This window comes from Monodon monoceros, unplaced genomic scaffold (genome assembly GCF_005190385.1).
Source record: "Monodon monoceros isolate NGI ecotype Baffin Bay Population unplaced genomic scaffold, NGI_Narwhal_1 Super_Scaffold_11, whole genome shotgun sequence".
NCBI classification, from domain to species: domain Eukaryota; kingdom Metazoa; phylum Chordata; class Mammalia; order Artiodactyla; family Monodontidae; genus Monodon; species Monodon monoceros.
In genome coordinates, this window is record NW_021703767.1 from 141,892,355 (window position 1) to 141,908,407 (window position 16,053).

The following is a 16,053-nucleotide window of genomic DNA, read 5'->3' on the forward strand; positions in this document are numbered from 1 at the left end:
ATCAAACACAGTAGAAGACAAGAAGAATGCCTTTGGCAGGCTCAGCAAAAGACTTGAAACAGTAGAGGAAAGAGATCGATGAACTTGAAAACAGAGCAATAGAAATTAAGCTAAAACACAAAGAGAAGAGAGTGAATAAAGCAGAGCAAAACGTCCAAGAGCTTGGGACCCTACAATATATGCATAATTAGAACACCAAAAGGAAAAGAAAGAAAAGCATGTAAGAAATATTTGAAGAAGTAACAGCCAAAAATTTTCCAAAATTAGTGACAGACACCAAACAATAGATCCAAGAAGCTCAGAAAACACCAAAGAGACTAAGTACCAAGAAAACCAAAAAACACCACCAAAAACACCAACCAACCAACAACAACAAAAAAAACCATATATACACCTAAGCATAGCATACTCAAAAACCAAAGACAAACAGAAAATCTTCAAGGCAGCCGGAGGAAAAACAAACACTTTACCGAGGAAGAAGGATATGAACTACAGTAGAAAGCATGCAAGCAAGAAGACAACGGAGTGACATTTTTAAAGTATTGAAAAAATTAAACTATCAACCCATAATTCTACATTCAGTGAAACTCTGTATCCTTTGGAGTGAAGGAAAAGAAAGACTCTCTCAGACAAACATAAACTGACAGAATCTATTGCCAGCAGACCTATTCTACAGAAAATAAATATTAAAGGAAAATCTCCAGGCAGAAGGAATATGATTAAGATCAAAAACTTAGATCCACATGAAGAAATTAACAGCATTGGAAATGGAATAAATGAAGGTAAAATATAATTCTTTATTGTATTTTTAATTACTCTAAAAGATAACTGACTGCTTAAAGCATTAACAACAACATCACTAGTTGTGGAAACATTTCTGCCATCATTTCTTCAAATATTTCTTCCACCTCATTCTCTTTCTTCTTCTGTTGTTTATAGCACATGTAAAAGTGAAATGTATGAAGTACTGTTATAAAGTCCCTCCACTACACATGGGATACACACACCCCTATGTTCACAGCAGCACCATTCACAACAGCAAGACATGGAAACAAGTCCATCGACAGGTGAATGGATAAAGAAGACGTGGTACATGTATACAATAGAATACTACTCAGCCATAATGAAATAATGCCACTTGCAGCAAAGTGGATGGCCCTAGAGATTATCATAAAAGTGAAGACATAGAAAGACAAATATCATATGATATCACTTATATATGGAATCTAAAAAGATGATACAAACGAACATATTTACAAAACAGAAACAGACTCACAGACTTAGAGAACGAACTTGTGGTTACTGGCGGGGGAAAGGTGGCCAGAGGGATAGTTAGGGAGTTTGGGATTGACATGTACACACTTCTATATTTAAAATAAAATGGCTTTCCATGAAAAAGTAAAGTCCTTTCACTACACATGAAGTGATAAATTATTTGAAGGTGGACTCAAATCATTCACAACTGTGTATTATAAACCCTAGGGCAACCACTAAAAACATTTTAAAAACAGGTATAATAACAAGTAAATAGAGGAGATAAAATGGAATCATAAAAAAAAAAGCTCAATTAAAACCAGAGAAGGCAGGATACAGGGTAATAAGAAACAAACAAATACAATGAATAAATAGCAAGATGGTAAATTTTAATCCAAATGTATCAATAATCACTTTAAATGTGAATCATCTAAACACACTGGTCAAAAGAGATTAACAGATTAGATTTGAAAAGCAAGATCTAACTATAAGCTGTCTACAAATTAACAAAGCATTAACTATTTTAGAAGACACTTACAGGCAATTTCTTTCCATTAAACATAACCTTGACTCCTTTGCACGAACCAGCCAAATCGTAAGCTCTTCTGGTCATGAGAGCCACAATGTCCTTGTCAAGTTTCTCCATCTTAAACTTGGACAGATCTGGTTGGAATGTTATGCATGTGTAATCTTCACCATCAAAATGTTTAATTTTGGCTTCAGAAGTCTTCATCATATTATTCATCCATGTCTGTAAAAGAAAAAATATTCAAATGTTTCTATAATGCTTCTATATTTGATAATACATAAAGACTCAGCTAATAACACTCATTTACCACAACTATATCTGTTTTCCAGCTTCACAACAAACCAAATTCTTGAAACTGATACTATAAATGAAAAAATGTTAAATACTACTATTATAACCTCATGCTGAAAATAAGCAAAATAAACTGCACAACTTTATACATTGTTAGTTAAAACATCTTTCAAATTCTTCAACATGACCATACAGAATTTTACAAAAATAAAAAGATATGATGCTTTTCCTGACAAAATTATTTTAGCCTATGTAAAATCTCAAACTATTTTCAAAGGTCTACAAAAGTGAAATATAAAATTTTGAAATGTAAATTTGACGAATCAACAAGGAATTTTTCAAACATGCTAAGCAGATGTATTTCAATCTGCCTGTGAGGGTCAGGACATTTTCCCTATTGCTTAAATAGGTTAAAGGAAAAAGTCTGTTAAGTAAAGCGTTGTTTTAAAGGAATAGGAGAAAGATAGGTTTATGTAAAATATCCCAGGCATTCTGAAGTCTTTTTACTCTGATTACTTGCTTAATGCTTTAAAAAAAAGTTATATGGGTATCACTGCAATTTACCTAAGGTCTATTATCTCGGCAAAGCAACAAACATGATTATTAAAAAAAAAAAATTAGGCACATTTCTATCATACCTGCTTAAAACTATGTTTGTATTCTTTGCAAGCAGTTTCTACTGTAAACTTTGTACTGAAAATATTACAAAGTTTTGCACCATAACCATTGCGACCACCTGTAAAAACAATTAAATGTGAAAGGTTTAATGAAAATGACTTTAAAGAAACTTTGTTAACTCACCTACCATACAGCAGGTCTGTTGCAAAAGAGTTTCCACTTATTGAAATAATCAATTGATGATAATGCAAAGTATAAATTAGATTTTTCATTTAAAGAAAAATACAATTAAGATTTAGCACATATAGTAAAATTAAAATATGCATTTTGTAGATTATCTTCATCACAACTTCAAAAACATTAAGCTTTGTATCTCCTATAATTCAGTAAGTCTATGTATGATATCTGAGCTTTCTATCAAAGTTACTTCTCTATTACAAAATTTTAATCTATATAACTTCCTAGAGCCTTGGTTTTGGAAAAAAAATTATCCATCTACTTAGGAAATGTAAATAAGTAGAAAAACATCTGGTTTTGGTCAAAGCACTTTCAACTCTATTCATATAGACTTTCAATCTTGACTCTCTTAAAGAAATCAGTTTAAAAGCAATTTAATTGATACCAAAAGACATGGTGCTTATGTAAAAACAAATTCACATAAACAAGAATCATACACATCTTATTTTCATCAGGACTCTAATTCAAAACCCAAACCGTTAGCCAGGTTAGAGCTCCAGGAGTTCTAGCAGAAGTCAGCGTACTACGAGAGTTAAGTCTCTAATCAGACTATAACCAAGAAAACAATTAAACATGATAGTTTTTTATATATTAACTCTGAAAAGGATTTTCTCATAATAAAACTATACAGATTTCCTTTTCTGTAATATTTTATATAGAAATAGTAAGAGAGGGCAATATTTTTCAATAAAAATTCTGATCAGCCTAAATCAGACTTTACCTGTTACTTTTTTCTCATCATCGTCATAGTTACTGGATGTTAAAAGCTGTCCAAAAATTAATGCAGGAACATAAACTTTCTCTACTTTGTGTTCTACTACCGGAATGCCTTTCCCATTATTCCAGATGCTTATAATGTTAGATTCACTGTAAATAAACAAGCAGAGTTTAAAGCTTAAAATAGTTATAAGCTATATCAATTAATTTACATCAAAAGTAATGTAACCCAGAATAAACCTGAGTTTGCCAGCCATTACCAATTGGGAGACACTCACTCGTCTTCCAAGAAAATACTTGCTGAGGACACACATTTCTATCCCTGAGTCATAACTCAAATTAGGATCACTAAGATCTGCAGGTAACACTGCAAAATTTCTCAGGAAAACTCTTCTCAGTAGTAAAAGCAGTGAAGCTTTTATAAGAAACCAGCTATCAACTTCACTTTCTTTTCATACATATTAGCCATGATCTTCCTGCCCTGCCAGTGAGCCACCTGTGAACCCGGGCTCTGCAGGGCCAGTGGCCATGGCCATTTTTATTTCCTACCTGACTGCTGAGCAGGGCAGACAGAAAGGGAAAAACAGCCTGAAATGTACTCCATTCTCTGCCTAAATGTTAGAGGGTTGTTTGTATTGTGGCAGTCATTGTTATAAACTAACCTTAATGGTTTTAAAATATGTTAAGTATTACCTATTTCAGGTCTTTTAGGTTTTTCAGTCACAAAACCATCCATTTTAGTCCTAAGTGGTATGGAGTAGAGGTTCCTACAGTTAACAGCAACTTGACGTAGGCCATAGTCCTGATGGAAAATTTTGCCTACCCTATCGCTTCAGGGTAGTATATATTACGATGCCTTTACCCACTTAGCCAAACGTGCAAAGAAACACAGCTTCACTGAGAATTACCTTAAAAAGCTACCATTTGCCAATCTGATTCACAATTATTCTTAGACACACTGTTTCACTCACACATACATAGCTTAATCTCTTTAGAGTTACTAGAAGTAGTTATTACAACTAAAAAAAAAAAGTTATAAAAGCCAAAATGAAAATCAAAGATCCAGGAGGAAATTAATAAATTTTTAGAAGAAAAAGAAACTAAAAAATAACTTAACACATCATCTTCTTTCCCTCGCTCTACAATATAGGTTCAACTCTCCGAATCACGGAGACTTAAATTTTGATATCATTTTTATTCATATCTCCTGATCATTCTCTAAAGTCGTTTAATCATCAAGACATTAATTTGTCCTATTAGATTCGTTTCAGCAGTATCCGACCTTCCTTCATTCCAAATGCCAGTATAGGAGTCTAAATTAGCATCACCTTAAATACTGTTACTGCAACACTGCTAAAACACAGAGCTAGCCACTCCCCTTAACTATATTCTGATACCACAGCTTTCCTCACACTACTGTTTGCTCCAGGACACATCAGTAGTTTAAGTGTCTTCTATTGCATGTTCCAGGCCCATTATCCATATCATTACTTAGAGTCAAACTGAACTACCACTATTCTGCAACATGCATCCTATTTTCCTACAGGTCAGTTTTATTACTTGTCCATGTTCATTCCCAATTCTTCCATTTCTTTGTTTATTGGTCTTTCCCTTGCCTATACTACCTTTTCCCTCTTTGTCTAGCCAAATTTTACCTTAACTTCAAGGATCAATTTACGACTTCAGTTCTCCCACAAGCCTTTTACCCAGCCTAAAACAATGTTTCCCAACCCTCCTTATATTGAAACTTGCAAAAAAATCTAAAGTATTTACGGGAGACCTCAGGACATAATTAGGTTAGCTCACTTGTGGGTAAACACTCTCTACAGAATACACAGCTGAATATTTAAGTATGTAATGGTTTCAAATTAGCTACTGTACTTTACCTTATGTGTCCTAAATGCAGATGTCAAAATAGTGGGCCTTAGAAACAAGGGCCGTGTATTGCATTACTTTTTTAGACTTCCAAATAGTTCCTAGCTTGGGCTTAAAACCTGTAACTTATTAAGCACTTTTTTTTTTTTTTTTTTTTAACAAGACACTTCATGGAGTTTAAAACTATAGAGAAGAATTCTGAAGGAAATGAAGAAAGACAATGAATGGAAAATTACAGATATTAAACATCTCAGAATGACACAAAAAGTCAACAAACTCATGAGAAAACCCTTAAAATTTCTTCATGCTACTTAGTACATGTGGTACTATAATTAAAATAAGACACTTTGTAAATGCGTTATCTTCATCTCAGTTTCAAAAAATGAGGCTTGATATCAAGTACATTCTATAAGCCTGTATGAGTATGAAACTGAAATTTTCTATCAAAGTCACCTATTACAAAATTTCAATCTATTTCACTTCCTAGATCTGGTACTTATTTCTATAATCTCTAAACAATGATTCAGAATTTTATAACTATATTCTTTGCTCCATCAATAATGTTCACATTAGTATTATCTTATGATGTCCTTGAATAAGCTATAAATAAAGTTTCAAAATAATTAAAGCTAACGAGAAACCTGGAAAACAATCTAAACATCCAATATTCATTAGCTGGAAAGAGGTTAAACAATGATGACATACTGACATAATAAAATACTTAGAAACATTAAAAAGAATTAAGTAGATCTGCATAAGTTAATAAAGAAGGCTGCCCACAGTATGTCAAATAAAAATTAAGATACAAAATAGTATACAGAAGGTGATTTTTTAAAAATGTATACATATATGTACATATATTTCAGTATGAGTGTGTATACTGAAAGCTACAGCTTTAAGTTTCAACCCTGAATAAATAAGAATACGTAAGCTAGAGAAACAGAACCCTGGTTAATGTGCTTTCCAGTTATTTGATTTTAATCAAATAGATGCCAACAAATAAGTTGTTTCAATAACAACTAACCATTATGTTATACTATTTAATGGGTTTTAAGCTCCCCTGTAAGAAGTTGCTTCAAATTCTCTTTCTAGAATTACTGTCCAAATTCTGCATGGCACTCCTTGCTAATCTATTCCTACTTTTATTTTGTTTGTTGTTTTGTTTTGTTTTTACAACCATGGCTGTTTACTTAAATTTTATTCCCACGTCACAGAGTATTATCAAAAGAGGAATAAGAGCTAAACTGTGCTGTGTATCCTCTACACTTAACCCATTATCAAAATTTAACCTCTCTTTTACACAAAGAGTTCATGTACACACATGCACAAAGAAAAATAAAATCTGCTATACAAAAATGTTAAAAAGAATGAAACCCAAAGAATATAAAAAATGGACAGAGAAAAATGGATCAATAAAATAAACAGCCTAACAGCACTTTTCCCCATCTGAATTCTGCTTTAAAATGACTTAATTTAGAAATCTAACTTAAGCAAAAATTGCATCTCTGAAATAAAATTTATTTTAATAAAAGTAGCATGAATTCTGTAATATATGTAGTAAGGGAAAAACATAAGGAATGATTTTATGGGAGAATATTCACAAAAGTCAAAATGTTATTGTTAAAATTAGCAAATATAAATAAATAAAATATAAGGATCAGCAACATGTCACAAAATGGTTGTCTGTTGCCAATTTTAAATATGTGTGTATAAAATATATATTTTAATTAAAAGCAGGACAAAGCTTCAAGAGTCTCATCAATAATTTATAAACAAAAGTGAAATAGGAAAGGAGAGGTGAAAAATATACTACCTTCACCCTTTTTTCCTTGGAATAGTAGACTATGAATTTTTGTTTTATATACACATTTTATATGAAATAAAAGAACTTTCCAGCAGAAGCAGTTAAAATGACTTAGAGATAAATAAGAAAAAAGAAACTGTTATCTGATTGCCATTAAGAACCAAATAAATTTAGTTATAATTCTATGACACTCTTATACTCACACAAATATGTCTGCTGAATGAAAAGGGAGTTAGAAAGAGAGCAATAAAGGCACTAGTTACACAGAATTACTTTGTCCCAAATCTGTAATAAACTTAAAGTAAAGCCTGCCACCAAGAGTCATTATTTGGTCTATAGAGCTGTTTTATAGCTCACTTCTTGATCACTTTGTTATGATGGGGTTCTATCTAATCTTTTTTTTTTGCGGTACACAGGCCTCTCACTGTTGTGGCCTCTCGCATTGCGGAGCACAGGCTCTGGACACGCAAGCTCAGTGGCCATGGCTCATGGGCCCAGCCACTCCGCGGCATGTGGGATCTTCCAGGACCGGGGCACGAACCCATGTCCCCTGCATTGGCAGGCAGACTCTCAACCACTGCGCCACCAGGGAAGCCCTCTAATCTTTTTTTTTAAAGTCCACATTGTTGGATCAATGTGGTCAAAACAATTAAGATAAAAGAACCAAATATCGTAATCATGTTCACCATGAATGTATTTAAGAAAAGGCCTTCTTCCTTAGTTTTCAGAGTCTTTCAGTTCTGATTTTTAAAAAAGCTTAAAGATATCAAAAATTCAACATCTATTACTCCTTACTAGCTCTCCTAAAACATAATAAATGATACCATTTTTAACTGATAATTTCCTAAATATGGAAGAAAAGAAATCCTGGCAGCCAAAATTTCCTTTTAAGTGTCTGCCTAAGTTGCAACTTGTTAAGTGTCCTGTGCATCTTACCATACAGATTCTCAAGAATTCGTTATAGAAATGATGCAAATGAAAAATAAAAAAAGAAAGGAAGAAAAAAATCAAGAACTTCAACAGTATAGTTATGTGGTAATATTTTCATATAAGATACAGTCAACTTCATGGTATAACTAAATGTAAATTATATTTTTATTATATCATTTAACTTAACCATGTCCTTAAAATTATTATTAATGACAGTAAGGCTATAACTGAATTATTAAATTTTTATGTTAAAGAAAATTTTCATGTTAAAATCATGCTAAATTACTAATTTACTAATCATAAAGGATAAATGTAACATAATATCTCACAAAAGCATCCTGGTAAAAACAGGATAAAGTTTTAAGTTAGAAATACTTTATTATTTTCACTCCCTCAGTCCTCCAAAAAAAAAAAAATCACTGTAGTTATCAGCTGAACACCTTCTGTAATACCAGCAGTTCCCAATTTACAAATGTTATAAATGGAAAAGTCCAAATGTTGGTTATGAAAAAGTAAATTTAACCCATAATGTAACTGGAATAGTACTAACAATAGCCCATAGCCTTGAGTACCAAAGCAAAAATAAGAAAATATTGATTACTCTAGCAGCTGAAACAGTATCCACAGCATCAAAGAGGGAGAAAAATGGTCTCCAAGTGCTCCCATAAGGAAGTACTGAATACCTTGGAGAAAAAGATCATGAATGACAGAGGAAACTATAAGAGGGTAGCATTCTGGCCAAAAGAGGCAAAAATAACAAGGTCTCAAGCAACAAGAAACTCAAGATTACTAACTGTATGCATTATTCCTTTGAGGAATGTTCGAAGTTGAACATCTGAATAAAACAACTTAGCATAAAAATTAAACTTGAAATATACTTACGGATCAATAGAAACTTTAATACAGGTCATGTTCTTATCCCTCTGTTTATTGTCAGCTGCATTAACTACAAAATTAAATATTTTGATAAGTAATAAAATATATAAAGTTATAATAAATAAACATATAAGGACATACATAAATAAACATACAGCTGCATGTGCATCACTACTTAATATAAACATTTACATATGGTAATAGTTAATGAAAATAATACTGCTAACTTCTAATACAAAATCTTATTTTCCAAATAATATTCTTAAATTTTATATCACACCAAATTACAGCTATGTCTTCTACCACAAAACAAAGTGGGGGAGGGATGATTCTATGATATATAAAAACAAAGTAAGTAAAAACAAACATCTGCAGTTTACAAACCCCTATCCGGGTCTAAAAGTAAAGTATCGGGTTTAATTATATTTTATCTTGGCAACACATAACTACTTTCTCTTGCTCTCCTTCAATAAACTATTGCTTTTATAGACAGATTGAGCTGAAACCAGTTATTTTTGAATTAGAAAAGCACTCTTTAGCATCCTTAGAAATTAAAGTTTTAAATCCTATGAACTATAACTGATAATACTTGCATACATTAACCACAGCCTCAGTGGTTAGCTAGCTGTCAAACTGAACTTCAATCACAGAAGGAACATGTTCCTGATAAACACTGTGTAACCTAAAAGTAAAACTGGCGGATAGTTGGCAGACAAGAGTGAAAAGTACAAAACGTAAGTAACCAGTTTTACTCTCCTATCTTTTTCCCAAAGACCAAAAGAAGCTTCAAGAGACCCAAACAACCCTGGTAGGAAACCTCAAGTGGCACTGATTAGTCTCTATAGAAAATCCTTGGCTAAAAACGTTTCCAAAGTGCAAGCCTGCCCTAGGAGTCCATTAGGTATCCACACTTCGTTGTGATTTAACTAATCATGTGATTTGGAATGGACAGAGGTATTTGGAACAATGGTTGTTAAACCTGGTTGTCCAATAGAAATACCTAATGTGTTGGTGAAAAACCCATTTTTATGTGTCTCAACTCAAACCGACTGAATCTGCAAGGATCAGGCCCTGGAATCTATATTTTTAACATGCCCTCCCCTGTTGACTGGGATGTGAGCAGCCCCCAGACGACTGCACATACAGGACCATACAATGACCCTGGGATTACTGATCAAATACAACACATGCATTTTACAGATGAACAAACCGAAACACAAAGACATGACGTCCAGAGATATGAACATATTACAGCAGGTAATACAGATTTTCTGAAGAACATTTATACTCAGCATAAAAACCAGAGATATGCCTTTAAAATTTCTAAGTCTGGTTTTACATATATAGGGACATTATAATGATATCAATAGAAACAGATGCATTAAATCTTAAGCAAGTACTCACCCAAAATTTCATCAAAGATCTTGTATAAACCCGGCACAAAGGTAACCTCTCTGCAATTCATTCCTACATCTTCATCATACACCCACATGAGCTGCATTGAGAGAAAAATTCAAAAGAACTTATGGAGTAAAAAATATTTAACATCAATTTTACAAAGCATAAACCCATATTTGTCATTTAGTCTGTAAATACTTAGATCTTCAAAGTAGAAAAACATACTACTTCAGCTGCAGTCAACCTCGCTGTATTCATCTTCAATTTAAATAGCCTCAAAATTGAGAAATTGTTCATTTTGTATCAAGTCTGTGTTCTTACTCATACATAAAGTCAGCTTTAATATAAGGCACCAAAACTTGTTAGAAACAGTATTTAAGTAAAATAGGAAAAAAATGTTTACTTTACACTTTTACTTCACACATTATATTTTTCTGTAGTATAAGTAGCACAGAGTAAAACAGTATGAATGCAGCATGATTTTGGAGTCAAAGACACCTAGCTTTGAATCCCAGCTCTCACTAGTTGAGAGGTCTGAGCAACTTACTTAAATTTAACTGCTAGAAAAAAATTGCTATGCATGAGCCAAGTCCATAGTAAGCATTAAACAACAGTCATCAACGTGTATATATAAATTCTACAATTTAAAATAAACCACAGCATGAACTTCAGAACTTTTAAAAAGTTCACATAGCACCATTTTACTTTATACGTCTCTATACTTCTCAGTTTTTAGCTCCCAGTTTTTTTATTTTCTAGTGAAAAATTAAGACATTTCTACCTCTTAGATCTCTCTCCCTACTTTCTATTATTACCAGAGACATGAAATTGTGTACTCAGAGCATATACTTACAAAATTTTATTAGGAAGTACATATACATCTAATTTCAGTAAAATTTAATAATTACCTGTGTCAATGGCTCCACCGACCCAATGTACGTATCAGGACGAAGGAGAATATGTTCAAGTTGTGTCTTTTTCTGATACACTCTCTCGACAGACAACTTCTTTGAAGAATCATTTTTGTTTGCAGTTTCTGACTCTTCTTTTTTTGCAGCATTGTTCTGATCAAAAAGAGTCTAAAATTAACCAAAAAATCAAATTTAAATAACCTACCAAGGGATAAACTAAAATGTATACGGACACATAACATAGGTTTTCTCTTTAACAACAAAATTATCTTTCAGGCTCTGATTTTTTAAGTTCTAAAGAGAACACAGGTCTATTTACTGAAAATCTAGTACCTTTTATAATATAGTGTGAAAGTGCAGTTTTGACTGAGCCCAAAAAGTAGGTATACATAGCTACCAGAATAGCTAGAACAGCCAACAACTATTCAATCAAGAAATACTGGAAGAGCTTCAAGATGGCGGAAGAGTAAGATGCGGAGAACGCCTTCCTCCCCACAGATACACCAGAAATACATCAACATGTGGAACAACTCCTACAGAACACCTACTGAACGCTGGCAGAAGACCTCAGACCTCCCAAAAGGCAAGAAAGTCCCCACATACCTGGGTAGGGCAAAAGAAAAAAGAATAAACAGAGACAAAAGAATAGGGACGGGACCTGCACCAATGGGAGGGAGCCGTGAAGGAGGAAAGGTTTCCACACACTAGAAGCCCCTTCGCGGGCGGAGACTGCGGGTGGCGCAGGGGGGAGCTTCAAAGCCACTGCGGAGAGTGCAGCCACAGGGGTGCGGGGGGCAAAGTGGAGAGATTCCCGCACAGGGGACTGATGCCAACCGGCACTCACCAGCCCGAGAGGCTTGTCTGCTCACGCACCAGGGCAGGCGGGGCTGGGAGCTGAGGCTCGGGCTTCAGTGGGATCCCAGGGAGAGGACTGGGGATGGCGGCGTGAACAGAGCCTGAAGGGGGCTAGTGCGCCACAGCTAGGCGGGAGGGAGTCTGGGAAAAGGTCTGGAGCTGCCGAAGAGGCAAGAGACCATCGTTCTGGGGGTGCGCAAGGAGAGGGGATTCCAAGCACTGCCTAAACGAGTTCCAGAGACGGGCGCGAGCCACAGCTATAAGCGCGGACCCCAGAGACGGGCATGGGACGCTAAGGCTGCTGCTGCCGCCACCAAGAAGCCTGTGTGCAAGCACAGGTCACTATCCACACCTCCCCTCCCAGGAGCCTGGGCAGCACTGCCACAGTCCTGTGATCCAGGGACAACTTCCCCAGGAGAACGCACGGCGCATCTCAGGCTGGTGCAACATCACGCCAGCCTCAGAGGCAACAGGCTCGCCCCCCCATCTGCACCCCTCCCTCCCCGCGGCCTGAGTGAGCCAGAGCCCCCGAATTAGCTGCTCCTTTAACCCCGTCCTGTCTGGGCGAAGAACAGACCACCCTCAGGTGACCTGCACGCAGAGGCGGGGCCAAATCCAAAGCTGAACCCCGGGAGCTGTGCAAAGAAGAGAAAGGGAAATTTCTCCCAGCAGCCTCAGAAGCAGTGGATTAAATCTCCACAATCAACTTGATCTACCCTACATCTGTGGAATACCTCAATAGACAACGAATCATCCCAAATTGGGGTGGTGGACTTTGGGAGCAACAATACATATATTTTTTTTCTTTTTCTCTTCTTGTGAGTGTGTATGGGTATGCTTCTGTGTGTGATTTTGTCTGTATAAGCTTTGCTTTTACCATTTGTGCTACAGTTCTGTCAGTTTTTTTGTTTTTGTTTTTTTTAGTATAGCTTTAAGTGTTTGTTATCATTGGTGAATTTGTTTTTTGGTTTGGTTGCTCTCATCTTTTTACTTTTTTAATTTTTAATAATTATTTTTTATTTTAATAACTATTTTTTTTCCTTTTTTCTCCCTTTTATTCTGAGCCGTGTGGATGACAGGGTCTTGGTGCTCCGGCCAGCTGTCAGGCCTCTGTCTCTGAGGTGGGAGAGCCGAGTTCAGGACATTGGTCCACCAGAGACCTCCCAGCTCCACGTAATATCAGATGGCGAAAATCTCCCTGAGATCTCTATCTCAAAGCCAAGACCCAGCTCCACTCAATGACCAGCAACCTATGATGCTGGACACCCTATGCCAAACAACTAGCAAGACAGGAACACAACACCACCCATTAGCAGAGAGGCTGTCTAAAATCATAATAAGGTCACAGACACTGCAAACACACCACTGGACATGGACCTGCCCACCAGAAAGACAAGATCCAGCCTCATCCACCAGAACACAGGTACTAGTCCCCTCCACCAGGAAGCCTACACAACCCACTGAACCAACCTTAAACACTAAGGGCAGACACAAAAAACAATGGGAACTACTAACCTGTAGCCTGCGAAAAGGAGACCCCAAACACAGTAAGTTAAGCAAAATGAGAAGACAGAGAAACACACAGCAGTTCAAGGAGCAAGGTAAAAACCCACCAGACCAAACAAGTGAAGAGGAAATAGGCAGTCTACCTGAAAAAGAATTCAGAATAATAATAGTAAAGATGATCCAAAATCTTGGAAATAGAAGGGAGAAAATACAAGAAACATTTAACAAGGACTTAGAAGAACAAAAGAGCAAACAAACAATGATGAACAACACAATAAATGAAATTTAAAATTCTCTAGAAGGAATCAATAGCAGAATAACTGAGGCAGAAGAACGGATAAGTGACCTGGAAGATAAAATAGTGGAAATAACTACTGCAGAGCAGAATAAAGAAAAAATGAATGAAAAGAACTAAGGACAGTCTCGGAGACCTCTGGGACAACATTCAATGCACCAACATTCGAATTATAGTGATCCCAGAAGAAGAAGAGAAAAAGAAAGGGACTGAGAGAATATTTGAAGACATTACAGTTGAAAACTACCCTAATATGGGAAAAGAAATAGCTACTCAATTCCTGGAAACACAGAGAGTCCCATAAAGGATAAATCCAAGGAGAAACATGCCAAGACACATATTAATTAAACTACCAGAAATTAAATACAAAGAAAAAACATTAAAAGCAGCAAGGGAAAAAAAACAAATGACAAACAAGGGAATCCCCATGACGTTAAAAGCTGATCTTTCAGGGCTTCCCTGGTGGTGCAGTGGTTGAGAGTCTGCCTGCTGATGCAGGGGGCACAGGTTCGTGCCCCGGTCTGGGAGGATCCCACATGCCACGGAGCGGCTGCACCCGTGGGCCATGGCTGCTGGGCCTGCGCGTCCGGAGCCTGGGCTCCGCAGCGGGAGAGGCCGCAGCAGTGAGAGGCCCGCGTACCGCCAAAAAAAAAAGCTGATCTTTCAGCAGAATCTGCAAGCCTGAAGTGAGTGGCAGGACATATTTAAAGTGATGAAAGGGAAAAACCTTCAACCAAGATCACTCTACCCAGCAAGGATCTCATTCAGGTTCAACGGAGAAATTAAAAGCTTTACAGACAAGCAAAAGCTAAGAGAATTCAGCACCACCAAACCAGCTCTACAACAACTGCTAAAGGAACTTCTCTAGGCAGGAAACACAAGAGAAGGAAAAGACCTACAATAACAAACCCAAAACAATTAAGAAAATCGTAATAGGAACATACATATTGAAAATTACCTTAAAAGTAAATGGATTAAGTGCTCCAACAAAAAGACACAGACTGGCTGAATGGATACAAAAACAAGACCCATTTACATGCTGTCTACAAGAGACCCACTTCAGACCTAGGGACACATATAGACTGAAAGTGAGAGATGGAAAAAGATATTCCATGCGAACGGAAATCAAAAGAAAGCTGGAGTAGCAATTCTCATATCAGACAAAATAGTCTTTAAAACAAACACTATTACAAGAGACAAAGAAGAACACTACATAATGATCAAGGGATCAATCCAAGAAGATATAACAATTGTAGATATTTATGCACCCAACAAAGAAGCACCTCAATACATAAGGCAAATGCCAACAGCCATAAAAGGGGAAATCAACTGTAACACAATCATAGTAGGGGACTTTAACACCCCACTTTCACCAATGGACAGATGAGATCATCCAAAATGAAAATAAATAAGGAAACAGAAGCTTTAAATGATACATTAAACAAGATAGACTTAACTGATATTTATAGGACTTTCCATCAAAAAACAACAGAATACACTTTCTTCTCAAGTGCTCATGGAACATTCTCCAGGATATATCATACCTTGGGTCACAAATCAAGCCTTGGTAAATTTAAGAAAACTGAAATCGTATCAAGTATCTTTTCTAACCACAATGCTATAAGACTAGATATCAATTACAGGAAAAAATCTGTAAAACATAGAAACACATGGAGGCTAAACAATACACTACTTAATAACCAAGAGATCACTGAGGAAATAAAAAAAATACCTAGAAACAAATGACAATGAAAACACGATGACCCAAAACCTATGGGATGCAGCAAAAGCAGTTCTAAGGGGGAAGTTTATAGCAATACAATCCTACCTTAAGAAACAAGAGACATCTCAAATAAACAACCTAACCTTACACCTAAAGCAAGCAGAGAAAGAAGAACAAAAAAACCCCGAAGTTAGCGAAAGGAAAGAAATCATAAAGATCAGATCAGAAATAAAT

The 16,053-nt window shown here is 35.8% G+C and overlaps 1 protein-coding gene across 3 annotated transcripts in view; it reads right to left on the reverse strand.

The window, feature by feature from the left end:
* The window catches only part of TOP2B (DNA topoisomerase II beta), a 66,720-nt gene that overhangs the window by 34,406 nt on the left and 16,261 nt on the right, over positions 1-16,053 (reverse strand). For 2 of the 3 annotated variants that reach the window (XM_029213599.1, XM_029213601.1), the window contains exons 2-7: positions 11,438-11,608; positions 10,536-10,626; positions 9,138-9,201; positions 3,651-3,796; positions 2,713-2,810; positions 1,793-2,005 (exon numbers count right to left, since the gene is read on the reverse strand). In XM_029213599.1, coding sequence (XP_029069432.1) covers positions 1,793-2,005; positions 2,713-2,810; positions 3,651-3,796; positions 9,138-9,201; positions 10,536-10,626; positions 11,438-11,608 — 783 coding nt within the window. The remainder of the gene's footprint in view (positions 1-1,792; positions 2,006-2,712; positions 2,811-3,650; positions 3,797-9,137; positions 9,202-10,535; positions 10,627-11,437; positions 11,609-16,053) is intronic. The other variant, XM_029213600.1, reaches the window with a different exon arrangement.